This window comes from Dromiciops gliroides, chromosome 1 (genome assembly GCF_019393635.1).
Source record: "Dromiciops gliroides isolate mDroGli1 chromosome 1, mDroGli1.pri, whole genome shotgun sequence".
Classification (NCBI taxonomy): Eukaryota; Metazoa; Chordata; class Mammalia; order Microbiotheria; family Microbiotheriidae; genus Dromiciops; species Dromiciops gliroides.
Genome location: NC_057861.1, coordinates 58283033 through 58297221, shown reverse-complemented (window position 1 = coordinate 58297221; position 14189 = coordinate 58283033). Strand labels below are relative to the sequence as shown.

The 14189-nt window shown below is 41.4% G+C and overlaps 1 protein-coding gene across 1 annotated transcript in view; it reads right to left on the bottom strand.

Moving 5' to 3' along the window:
* CPAMD8 (C3 and PZP like alpha-2-macroglobulin domain containing 8) overlaps nt 1-14189 on the bottom strand; it is a 169017-nt gene that overhangs the window by 84988 nt on the left and 69840 nt on the right. The window contains exons 20-22 of the mRNA XM_043975621.1: nt 10147-10378; nt 7938-8091; nt 7607-7749 (exon numbers count right to left, since the gene is read on the bottom strand). Coding sequence (XP_043831556.1) covers nt 7607-7749; nt 7938-8091; nt 10147-10378 — 529 coding nt within the window. The remainder of the gene's footprint in view (nt 1-7606; nt 7750-7937; nt 8092-10146; nt 10379-14189) is intronic.

Genomic DNA, 14189 nt, shown 5'->3' with positions numbered 1-14189 from the left:
ATAGCAAACTATTTTAGTATCTTTGCCAAGAAAACCCTAAATGGAGAGGATAGCTAGGTGGCACAGTGGATAAAGCACTAGCCCTGGATTCAGGAGGACCTCAGTTCAAAGCTGGCCTCAGACACTTGACACTTACTGTGTGACCCTGGGCAAGTCACTTGATCCTCATTGCCCCCCCCCAAAAGGAAACCCTAAATGGGGTCACAAAGACTAGGGCACGACTAAAACAACTGAACAACAAAGTATCTCTATCTATTCCATCTCATGTTAAGACCTCAAGTTATGTAAAAATATACATTTCCAATTTTTATAGGATCCTAAGATTTATAGCTGGAAGGTATCTTCCATATAATTCATATAGTTCAACTTCTTCATTTTATAAATAAGGACACAGGTCCAGGAGGAAATGTAAAATAGTAAGAGAACAAACAATTTGCTTCCTTGGATGGTAAGTGGGTACCACTTACCCCAGATGAAGTACATTTCTGGGTACTGGAAAAAAAGGGTAGCTCTGAGTACTGAGCCACTACCAGTGCCCTTTGAAAGTCTGTGGGGAATGAGGGAAATATGACAGGCCTGTAGACAGGTAGTTTCATGTAGAAAAGAGGAAAAGAGGTGAACTAGATGGTAGTAGCACAATTAGATGAAAACTGCACTGATTAAGTGTAGGGACTGAGAGAACAGCCAGTGGTATGATGTCACCCGGGAAAAGAGTTTACAATGGAACACAAGCCCCAGGGATGTGTGCCTGGCCCTGGGCTAGGAAGCTTCTTTTTTAAATATATTTTCAAAAAATTATTTATTTGTTTTTTGTTTTCAACATTTTTATAAGATTTTGAGTTCTAAATTTTTCTATATGAACAATCACATTAAACATATTTCTGCATTAGTCATGTAGTGAAAGAAGAATCAGAACAAAAAGGAAAAACCTCAAAAAAATTTTAAAAAGTAGAAACAAGGGGCAACTAGGTGGCGCAGTGCATAGAGCACCGGCCCTGGATTCAGGAGTACCTGAGTTCAAATCCGACCTCAGACACTTAACACTTACTAGCTGTGTGACCCTGGGCAAGTCACTTAACCCCAATTGCCTCACTAAAAAAAAAAAAAAAGAAAGAAAAAGAAAAAAAGTAGAAACAATATGATTCAATCTGCATCCAGGTTCTATAGTTCTTTTTTCTGGATGTGGAGAGCATTTTCTATCCTGAGTCCTTTGGAATTGTCTTGGATCGCTGTACTGTTGAGAAGAGCTAAGTCTATCTCAGTTGATCATTGCACAATGTTGCTGTTACTGTGTACAGTGTTTTCTTGGTTCTGCTCACTTCACTCAGCATCGGTCCACTTAAGTCTTTCCAGGTTTTTCCGAAATTTGCCTGCTCATCATTTCTTATAACACAATAGTATTCCATTACATGGGATTTGAACTCAGTTCAGCCATTCCCTAATTGATGGGCATCCCCTTGTTTGCCACCACAAAGAGAGCTGCTATAAATATTTTTGTACATGTGGTCCTTTCCCCCTTTTTATGATCTCTTTGGGATACAGACGTAGTAGTGGCATTACTGGGTTGAAGGGTATGCACAGTTCCATAGCCCTTTGGGCATAGTTCCAAATTGCTCTCCAGAATGGTTGGATCAGTTCACAGCTACACATTAGTGTTCCAATTTTTCTACAGCTTCTCCAACATTTATTATTTTCCTTTTTTGTCATATTAGTCAATCTGATAGGTGGGAGGTGGTACCTCCGAGTCATTTTAATTTGCATTTCTCTAATCAATAGTGATTTAGAGCATTTTTTCATATGGCAATAGATAGTTTTGATTTCTTCATCTGAAAACTGCCTGTTCATATACTTTGACCATTTCTCAATTGGGGAATGACTGACATTTTTATAAATTTGATTTAGTTCCCTATATATTTTAGAAATGAGTCCTTTATCAGAAACACTGGCTGTAAAAAATGTTTCCCAGCTTTCTGTTTCCCTTCTAATTTTGGCTGCATTGCTTCTGTTTGTACAAAAACTTTTAAATTTACCATAATCAAAACCATCCATTTTACATTTCATAATATTCTCTATCTCTTGTTTGGTCATAAATTCTTCTCCTCTCCATAGATCTGAGAGGTAAACTATTCCTTCCTTTCCTAATTTACTTATGGTATCACCCTTTATGTCTAAAACATGTACCCATTTTGACCTTATTTTGGTATATGGTGTAAGATGTTGGTCTATCCCTAGTTTCTGCCATACTATCTTCCAGTTTTCCCAGCGGTTTTTGTCAAGTAGTGAGTTCTTATCCCAGAAAGTGGAGTCTTTGGGTTTATCAAACAGTAGATTGCTATAGTCATTTACGACTGTATCTCATGTGCCTAACCTATTCATTCCATTGATCCACTACTCTATTTCTTAGCTGGTACCAAATAGTTTTGATGACTGCTGCTTTATAGTATAGCTTCAGATTTGGTACGGCTAGCCCACCTTCCTGTGCAGTTTTTTCATTAGTTCCCTTGATATTCTTGACCTTTTGTTCTTCCAGATAAATTTTGTTATTGTTTTTTCTAGCTCTATAAAATGCTAGTTAACCTTTTAAAACAATGACTTGGTTAAAGGTGAAAATGGCATCCTTCTCAAATTTGCAGATGACGCAAAGCGGGAAGGAGAACTCCCACACTGGGCAACAGAGTCTGGCTCCAACATCTTGCCAAGATAGAGTGCTTGGCTGAAACTAACATGGAATTCCACAGGGAAAAGGTTAAGTCTGACATTTTGGTTAAACAAATACACTTAGTTTTAGGAAAGTCGTTGACAAGCTAGAGAACATTCAGAGAATGGCAAACAGAATGGTGAAGAGCTTTAAGTTCATGAAGATGAAGCCAAATGACAACTGATTAAAGGACTAGATATATCTATTTATACAGGGCAGTGAAGTGGCTCAGCAGATAGAGTGCCTGGCCTGAAGTCAGGAAGTCCAGTCTCAAATATTTACTAGCTGTGTGACCGTGGGAAAGTCACTTCACCCTGTTTGCCTCAGTTTTCTCATCTGTAAAATGAGCTGGAGAAGGAAATGGCAAACCACTCCAGTATCTTTGCCAAGAAAACCCCAAATGGGGTCACAGAGTCAGGCATAACTGAAATGACTTAAACAACAATGAAATCTCTCTCTCTCTTAGGAATAACTGAGGAGGAACATGATAGCTATCTTCAAATAGCTATTGAAGAGTTATTATGTAGAAGAGGGATCTATTTCTTTTCTGCTTGGTCCTAGAGGGCAGAACTAGTGGCAACAGGTAGACAGTGCAAAAGGACAAATTTAGGCATGATGTCAGGCTAACACTTCCTAACAATTAGTTACTGAAAGGGGGAATGACCTGCAACAGAAAATGGTGGGCTTGCCCTCATTGGAGATCTTCAGGCATAGGCTATAAATGCCCCGGCCCCCCCCCCCCCCCCGTCCCTTTTAACTCTTCATATCCAATGATTCTGTCACAGTGACTTGTCAAGGGTTACAGAGTGATTAAGTGGAAGAGTTGGGATTTGAACTCAGGTCTTTGGACACCCATACCTGTTTGCCATGGATGCCACCTCCTTGGCCTATTCTGGCCTATCAGGACTTAGCCCTGATCATGTTGATAAAGAGATGTGCAGTAGGTTCCCGGAGAACTTGGTGTGAGCAAAGAATGGAGAAATCAGATTTTGCCTAGATTTTCACTATGAGCTTATTGATATCTTGTGGCGGGTTGTAGGTGAAAGCTTTCCCAACACAACTCATTACCGAGTGCACATGGGATCTGTGCTAGTTCTGGGCATGTCTTTTCCTCCCCACACAAAGCAATCTTCGAAGCCACTGTGCAGGCAATCTGTGTGCTATAAACAAGGGAAGTGCGCACGCAGGCTGTATAAACAAATAGCATCTCTACAACTGACCAGACAACAGGTTTTAAATGATGCTCTACTTCCTGTTTGTTTCCTGTCCCACTTAGTGGCAGGGGACCATAGACCTACACATTCCTAATACAATCACACATTCAGTTCAGATGAACACAGGATGTCAAGTCAACAGTACTCCAAATAATTTTACAATTACAACTGGGAGTTCGGCACAACAAATATGTGACTCTGGCCAGGCCACAGCCCTAATTGAAAACATTTGTAAAAGTCATCCCTACAGGATAACAACTATTCCTCAAACACAGCTGAGAGTCAGGGAAGAAAGACTTGTTGTAGCTGTGGTCCGATGGCAGGCTACATTAGGGGACACTGAACATTGTTTAAAGCAAGATATAGAATCCAGAATATTGGATTTCTATATTCCCTTCTTCTACCTAAAATCCACCCCAAATGCCTCCTCTCAGGGTAGGTTCCACAAGGAATGACAATGCTGCTAATAATGGCTCATATTTCTACAGTTAAAAGCATTTTTCCTGAAAACAGCAGGTCAGTGATGTGGTTATTATTATCCTCACTTTAAACCGGAGTCCAGGGGTTAAACGACATGCTTAGGATCACAGAGCTATCAAGGGTCTTGCAAGTGGACTGACTCCTACTTGGGGAGCCTGTAGTGTAAGGGAATGCAGCACTGGACCAAGAGTCAGCAGGATCCAAGTTCAAATCCTGCTGGACCCTAACTGGCTATGTAAGTATGGGCAAGTCTTGTCCTTCTCTTAGTTCCTGTCACCTCCTACCCCACCCCTGGGTTGTTGTGAGATTCAAGTGAGAGAACAAAGTATAAAGCACCTCGCAAACCTTCAAGGGCCACGTAAATGCTCTCTCTTATTACCATGGCTACCTGCATGGCCTTTGACAGTTCATGTAACTTCTCTGGGCCTCAGCTTCCTTATCTTTTAAAAAATATTTTCTTTTATTTTCCAATTATATGTAAACAATTTTTAACATTTATTATTATTTTTTTTTAGTGAGGCAACTGGGGTTAAGTGACTTGCCCAGGGTCACACAGCTAGTAAGTGTTAAGTGTCTGAGGCCGGATTTTGAACTCAGGTACTCCTGACTCCAGGGCCAGTGCTCTATCCACTGCGCCACCTAGCAGCCCCTCTTTTTATTTATTTATTTATTTATTTTTTAAACATTGATTTTTTAAAATTTTGAATTCTAAATCCTCTTCCTTCCTCTTTCTCTCCCCTCCCACCTTCACTGAGGTGAGCAATTTGATATAGGTTATACATGTGCAGTCATATAAAATATAATCCTTATCTATTACAAAAAAAAAGGAGTAAAGGATAAGGGCCTCTCCCAGCTCTAACCCCCTGATCAAGAAATCTCATCCTCTTCCAGCTGTAGCTTTTTGAAGGCTATCTTTAATGGAGTACGAGCTATAGAAAGTCTTACTAGGGGAAAGGGCCTACTATGTGCCAGACCTGTGCTAAGCCCCTTACAAATGTTGTCTCATTTGAGCCTCACCACAACCCTGTGCTATCATTATCCTCATCTTATAGTTGAGGAAAGTGAGGTAGAGGTTCAGTGACTTACCCAGGGTCACCCAGCTAGTTAGGGTCTGAGGCACTGGAAACCAGCTCTCTATCCACTGTGCCACCCAGCCACCTACCAAGCCAGAAAGGCTTTAAGATCCCTGAATGGATTGTGTAGCTGAGACTGAGGCCTGGCCTTAGGAAGCTCAGAGATCAGAGGACTCACCAGTGACAAGTGACAAATATTTCCAAGCACATGAAGACCCCAGACTGAAGTGAGAAGGGTCTTCGATTTGAGTCAATACAAGGAATGTCTACACAGATCAAACCACAGGTTCCCTGAGCAAAGGACCTCCTTTCACATTTCACACAGGTTAAATTATTTCAGGGAGCCCCATGGGCCTAGGAGAAAGAAAGAGTCAAATTTTGACTGTCCTTCCTTTTCATTTCTGGGCCCAGTCTGAGCTACGGTGTCTCCAGAGACACGTTCCTGGCCAGATGTTGCTGGTAGACCAGCAGGGAAGCCCTCAGGAGTCGGGGGGGGGGGGGCAGGATGTAGCCCTGGAGCACTGCTGGGGCTATCACTGTGTAGGCCCTGAGTTAAACTGAACCTAAACTCCCTTCCTTCCCCAGAAATGAGGTGGCACTAGGGGTATTAGACAACCTATGTGTTGGGAGGGAATGTCTGTATACTTGTTCTTGTTATCCCTTTGGAGCAAACTTTCCTTTGTAAAAGTGAATCTGACTGTTCAAGGGTTAAATAGAACTAGGGTGCTGGCTAGCCCAGTAAAAGTGACATAACTGCTTCGGACTTGAGTCAAAAGCAGATACCAGATACCCGCTAAGTCCTTGAGGGTCCTAGGGGCCAGAGTAATGACAGTTACATTTACAAGTAGGGAAACCAAGGTGTATGGAAGCCTTGACTTGCCTGGGGAGACTAATGTACTGGCAAAGCATATTCAAGGGCCTTTTCAAAAATTCAATGTGTTTACAAACACATGGCTGGAGGGCATCGTTTCTTCCTCTTGATTCTGATAGCCATGTTGGTTAGTTAGCAATTTTACTGTAAAAGTTTAAGAAGGGTATTTTTATTAAAGCTCTACTGGTATGTCTATAATACTGGAGAATATGGAAGAAGAAAAAGAAGAACTTGTATTCATATCTGTGCTTTAGGTCTTCAAAATGCTTCTAATTCAATCTTTATGTTCAAAGAGACTGGAACACGCAGAGAGTTCGTTGGCTCTGGCCAACATAATTCCCCATGTGGAAGAGGCTGGAGCCTGCTTCTGGGAAAGTCCTAATGCTGTGTAAGGAAGGTGCCTTGGAGAGACTGTGGCACTGGTATACACCTTCTATAACTGGGACTGGTCTGCTAAACATGTGGTGGGGCCCCTTTTGGCCTAGTCTTCACCCTCTTGGGTAGATCTCTGCTCTTGATTTGACCCCTTCACTGATAACATCCTTTGAGAGACAAGGACATAAGGAAAGAAGCCTTAGACACTCTGCCTCCAAGGACAACACATAGCCATGTGAATATGGGCCTTGGTATCTGTTCTTTTTTTATTTTAGGCTAAGGAAGTTGGAGACTATGACATTTGGACAGTTCTTAGTCTGGGAAAGAAGACACAGAGAACACTCACTATACTTCCCACAAACCTTACTAGGGTGGGGCATGCATTATTATTCCCATTTTGTAGATGAGCAAACTGAAGTTCAGAGAAGGGAGAGTGACTTACTCAGGGGGGTTTGTGTAAGTAACTTGGCCAAGTGACAAAACCTTGAGTTAAAACCCTCATGACCCTTTTTTGGGAGTCACTTACTTCATTGTTTTTCACAGTGCATTATACTGGCAATCACATAGCACCACCTTGCCTTATAAGACAGAGTGAATGAAATCCCCAAACCTTACTTTAATTATTTCAAACTGGAGGAACATTCCTGTTGTCTCACATGCAGTTCATCTTGACAAAACACAGTTTTGTCTTTGTTTGTTTTTTTTTTTCTGTGATAACCAGTTAAATGCAGAAAGCTCCAAATGTGCTTTCACTCCATAATTGGCACAGGCGACAGAGGGAACCTGGGGGGAATTGTAGAGGGCTTGTCTATCCCACTGACCAAACAATCTGCATTTTTGTTCCTCATTATGAAAATCTGACTTTGGCCAAACATGTATGTATAGATCTCCTTACCTCAATAATGACACTACTTCTGATGGAATCTGTCCCAACTGGAATTCTTTTGTCAAAATAATTATCCTCTGGATGTTTCCTGCCTTTTGGGATCGGGAGATTGCCTTGACAACAGTTTGTTTCACCATAAGCAAATGCTTTTGCTGCAAAATTGAATGGGGGAAGGGGGGGGGGGAGAGAAATGTCCAGATGAAGACTCCAGAGCCTCAGAACCCATCCCATGGAAGGACCACCCTTGTTACTAAGGACAGGCTTAATGACACACCACCAAATGCAAACAGTCCCCTGTCACTTTTACAAAAGCTCTCGGATGATGGTGAGTTAGCATTACCTGTGATGTTGCTGAGGCCAAGCTCACTGAAGGACAAGACAATGGAAGTGGGTTTTGCTTCTCCTGGTGCCACACATTTTTTCCTCGTCAGATGGTGTTTACCGGGATGTCCAACAAACTTTATGCCTTTGGGAACGGAAATTTTCACGTAAACCTGCAAACAATGTGCTTTGATTGTATTACCTACACATCCCAGGGTACCTAGAACAGTAAGCAACACCTCTCATGGAAACATTCAATCCACCCCCAATGGACTGTGTGGATCAGAAACCTGGCACCTCCACAATGATTGGATAATATCACACCCCTTGAAAGAAAATATAAATGTCTAAATTGTCCAAAGAGACAAATAAAGATGCCTACAGAGAAAAGGACTAAGTTTACATTGTAAGAAGAGCAAGGGAGGGTTAATTGGTAATGAAGAAACATATCTCAAATATCCTCTTTGAACTAATCTCTAGTAATGCCATCCATGGAGAAACTAAAAAAGGAGACTAACAAAGATGCTTCATGGCCCACACTCTACGCATCCTGAAACAGATCTACTTTTGTCTGTATTGATTCAGTCTGCTAGTTGAGGGGCACTGCCCTGTCCCTAGCTGTCCAGCTATAAAGGCCTCAGATGTTAGAGCTGCAAGGGACCTGAGAGACCAAAGGTTTCTTCCAATGCTAATACTCCATGATTATATAACACTCCTCATTTTATAGATGACAACTATATGGTTTAGCGGACAGAACACTGGACTTGGAGTCAGGAAGACCTGAACTCAAATGCAGCCTCCAACACTTACTAGCTGTGTGACCCTGGGCAAGTCATTTGGCCTCTCTTTGGCTCAGTTTCCTTATCTGTAAAACAGGGTCAAGCTAGCATTATGAAGCACAGGTTTTCTGTGAGGATCAAAACACTTTGTAGACTATAAAGTAAATGCCATATAAATGACAGTTATTGTGCTTTTGAGGAGAGTAGCCCAAGGTGGAGCCAGTACTCAGCTCAGAGTGTCCAGACTCCCAAAAAACCGTGATAGAGCAAATAGGATAGAGGGAAACACAGTTAGCAAGAGTAACTGGGGGGAAAAATTTGAAGCAAATGATGTGGTGATGATGGGACTTACTTTGCTGGGCTATTGTGAAGAAAATTCTTTGTCAGGTATAAGGTACTATATAAATATTAGCTATTATTGTTGTTGAAATAATCAACCTCATGGGTGTTTTGTAAGGAAATCTCCCTTTAAAAACCCATATAAATGTAGTTTACTATAAAAAAAAAAGATGAGCAGGATGCCATCAGAAAAAAACCCTGGAAAGACTGACATGAGCTGATGCAAAGTGAAATGTACTGTATACAAAATAACAGCAATATTGTAAGATGGAAAAAAAAAGCCCTGATAAGTGTTGTGTCAGGACACACGTGCAGCCCCTGCTCTTCTGCACCAACCCTAATCATAAACATAGCACGCCTACAGCCATGGGCCTCCTACTCTCCAGGTGACCTTCCCGTACTTTCAGGCCCCAGAGGTCTATGAGCAGCAGGTGTGAAAGACACTAAGGGACAAATCAACCCTGTTCTAAACAAAGGTTCACTCTTGCATTTGGATCCATTGTGGGGCTCTGGCTAATCTTGTGCACTCTGGACCCTTGATGGCCTCACACACTTAGACCTAGCTGCCCTTCTCTACTTTTTCTCTGGCCTCTTGAGTCTCAAAGGATCACTCCTAGCAGTTGATGCCCTTAATCCCCTCACCTCTTCCTTAACTTCTCACTCCCCAGGTCTTGGGTGTGCCCCTAACCTTAGCCAGCACAGACTTCCTCATCTCCTGGTTTCCAGGACTTCATCCCCATATCCCCTACCTCACTGCTCCCAACAACTATGCCCTGTGTAAGCTGGCACTGTAGCTGTCAGTGTTTCAGTTGGATGTATTAATTTCCAGACTCCTCCAGCTAGAAGGTACTTTAACAGATCATCCAGTTCAAACTCTTAATTTTGCAGATGGAGAAACTGAGGCTAGAGAGAAATGACTGGTTCACCTTTGAATACCTAGTCAGGGGCAAAGACAGGATTATGAGCCCAGGTCTCCTGCCTCTCAGTCTAGGGATCACTGACATCTATAACACACAGATTTTATTATCCCCCACTCAAAAATCTTTCCCAACTATGTATAAATGATAAGTCCCTTTTCTCAAAACTCAGAATACTAGAAAAGTCTTTTACCTCTACACAAATGTCCAAGTAATTATAGACACTAAGAGGGATTTTGGTTTGCTCTCCTCTGATGACATGGTATGGAAGAGTGAATTCTATGAAGAAGGGTTTAAATGTCTTCAGTTCAGTGGGATTGGCAATTCCCAGTCCTTGTACTGCAGATAAGCCGACAGCTTCCGTTACCCAAGTGGTGATGGAGTCAGGTACTTCTACTCGAAGAGACTCCTCGCCCAAAGGGTCACTGCAAAAGGAAGAGAGGGCAACTGGAGGTCCAAGAAACCAAGGAGAAAGGTTTTTTTAGATGTTTTATAATCGACTCTCACATCCAAGTGTACCCTTACGGCAGATGCTATTCCAAGAATATACACGGAGCAGATGTTATCGCAAAACGTTACACTTAATGGCTGATACGGCTGAATAAACATTTAAAAGCAGATGCTGCCACTAAAAATCATACTGATGACAATCCTATTCTGAAAATATATTCTTACAGCAGATGATAGTGGAAAAATATACACTTAAAGTGGGCACCATTACAAGAATACACACTGTTATTGCAAAAACAGAGCTGACACAACAGCTATCACTGAAATACGCACTTGTGATGATAACCTTTCTAGAATAATCACACACAGCAGACATTATTGGAAAAATACCCACTTAGGGCTGAGACCATCACTGAAGTATACTTAGGACAGCCCCATTCTTGAATATTTATAGCTGAGTGTATTTATCACTCACACACACACACACACACACAAACACACAAACAGCTGATACTATTGCTGAAATATATACTTGTAGAAGAAACCATCTTAGATTTATTGCCTTAATAACAGATGTTGCTACTGAAATACATCTTTATGCTTGCTATTATCATCACCACTGATAAACCTTCTAGGAGATTCTCCAAGATTCAAGACAAATGGTGACTAGCAGACCACAGAGTTGGAAATGCTGCTTCTGATGCTTCTATCCTCTTTAGAATGAAAGCTTTAGAGGTTTATGCTCCCTGGCAGTGAAACCCCTTTGTCCTTGGAAGCTTTAAGATAAAAGATGAAAAATATGGAAGCAAAAAACTATTAGCTGGTTATTGGTCAAGGAGAGCAGAGAAGTCTTTCTCTAGGTTGATAGTTGTAGATGCTGCCATGCTTTGATGGGAAAGGAGAAGACTGAACCATTTCCTTCCTTTTTAACGACAGTTTCAGGTTCTTGAAACTGCTTTCTAGAGCAAGATCCAACCATGTGGTTACTGCCCTACACTGGTTTCCACACAGGAACGCCAAGATTAATTTATTTACTTATTTATTTTTTAAATTATTCTAATACTTTTTTGGGGGGTGGGGCAATGAGGGTTAAGTGACTTACCAGTTTGAAGACCCATAGCATATTTCGGCCTGGTAAAAATCATTAGCAAGAAACTCTACAGATATCGATCAGTAGTCAAACACCTCTCTGCCTCCTTCCCCCTTCTCCTCAACCCCAAGGTCTGGTTAGATCAATTTTCCAAGTTCTTTCATTTAAAAAAATTGCATTTGATGTATCTATTTCATCTTTTAATGCACACTTACAAACCAAAGTCGGTACCTGAAAATGAGAGCTTCGAGTTCAGGCAAGCCCCATCCTCCCCAAACTTGGTCAGAAGCCAAAGTGTTTTTGCTGAACAATTTGTGGCTGCAGATGCTCTTTCCCCTGGGATTTCAGCCCAGAACCAGTATTAATGTATTATTTTCACACATGAGGGCACTCATTCTTCCAGGCAAGGAGCCAAAATACACACAGACTTCCAGTCATTGAGCACTTCGCAGTGTGAGATTCTACACTGATCTGGACGTCAGCATCCTACTTCTGTTGCATTTAAGGATCGCACATTGTTATTACACATGGTTAAAAAAAAAACAAAACCCAAAACCCTGAACTCTTCCTCTTTGTCAAGACCTTTAATCAGGCCGAAACTAGATTTATGACAAGATGAAGTGGGTAGAAATGTGCATTGAACTTTTTCTTCAGTTGGAACCAGAGCCATATTCTCATTACACAGAGCAACATCAGAGGTGGGAGGGCCCTTAGAACAAACACAGCATATGTGGATGGCGCTTAGAACTGAATGACAAAGCTGAAGGGGCCCTTAGAACATGGAATGTCAGAGCTGGGAGGGCTCTTAGAACACAGAATGTCAGAGTTGAAGGAGCCCTTAGAACACAGAATGCCAGAGCTGTGAAGGCACCTAGAACACAGAATGTCAGAGCTGAAGGGGCCATTAGAACACAGAATGTTGGGGCTGAAGGGCCCTTAGAACATAATACATTAGAACTGAAAGGAACCTTAAATAGAACCTTGTCTGATGCTTTATCCTCTATAAGGCAAAACCAAGGTCCAGGGAAGCAAAGTGAGTTTCCCAAGGTTAGAGCTCTTCAGTGGCAGAATTCAACATTTCAGGGCTACTTTTCCCATTACCCTTTGTTTCTCTGGTTATTCCAAAAATGAGAAAGGGCTAAACCAAAAACCAAACAACCTGACTGCACAAATACATGAGGGAGGAGCGAAACTAAGGCAGAAAGAGGTCTGGACTGCAAGCTCTATGTAAGCCAAGAGTGTCATGGCAGCCAACCAAGGCTCCTACAATCTTAGGCTGTCAGTGCAGGTGCAGTATCCACAATGATGGAGGTGGGGTTTGCCTCAATCGGACAACAACTGGAGAACCATGCTCCCTTCTGGGAGGGCCGTTGATGAATCTGCATACACCTGGTCAACAGTGGCCAGAATGGCCGGATGACTAGAAACCTGTCAAAGGATCACTCAGAGAAACTGGGGCTATTTAACTCAAAGAAGATGAGGGGAGGGACATGACAGCTTTCATCGAGTGTCTGAAGGGCAGCCGCGGAGAAAATGTATTAGATCTGTTCTGTTTAGATCCAGAGGAAGGAAATAGGGAGTGAAGGGGCAAGGTTTCAGACAAGCAGATTCTAGCTCAATATAAAGAAAAGCTTCAGAATAATTATGGAGAGCTATGGCAGAGCAGAAAGATCACCGGGCTTGGGAATCAGGAGGTCTGGGTCTGACTGACTCTTCTATCTGATACTTATTATCTGTGGGCTATGGGACTGTGAGCAAGTCATTTAACCTCTTCAAGTCTGTTTCCTTATCTGTAAAATGGGGATAATAAAAATTATACCACTATGGATAATATAGTTATATATCTAGCAATTATACATAGTTATATATAATATAGTTACATAGATAATAATAGTATATAGTTCTATGTGAAATATTTACATATATAATAATCATTTCATAGGAATAGTGTGAGGTAAGCACTCTATAAATCTCAAAGTGCCATAAAATTGAAATGATTTACGATTACGTTTATAAATTAGCATAATAATCATTAAGATAATCATTGGCAATAACAATTTAAAGTAAATTATAAGTTATAAAAAGAAATAATAATAATAAAAGTAAAATGGGCTGCTTCAGGACACAGTGATTAGGTTCCCAGTCACTGATGGTTATATTCCATCAGAAGGTAGAGGAGAACTTGCTGTAGATGGTATACAGGGGATCTCTTGGCCAAGATCCCTTCCAGCTCTGAAGTTGTGAGGAACAAGAGAGGAGCTGGTCCATTGTGTCTGAGCATACCGCATATTTATCTAATGTGAGTTAGATTAGGCAGCTGCGGAGATCCTTTCCAGGCTAAGAGTCTGACTGCGTGTGTGTGTGTGTGTGTGTGTGTGTGTGTGTGTGTGTGTGTGTGTATCTTTACACCCATAGTCACACCAATATCTAGGGATGATATATATAGATATAGATATAGATATAGATATAGATATAGATATAGATATAGATATAGATATAGATATAGATATAGATATAGATATGGATATCTCAGGTATTCATCTCTATGTTCCTAACATCACTTCCAGTCGACCCTGGGGTTCTATGATTATCGCTTATTGAAATGTTCTGCCCCATGACTAATGCAGAAATACATTTAATGTAATTGTACTTGGGGAGGAGGGAGGGAGGAAAAATTTGGAACTAAAAATCTTATG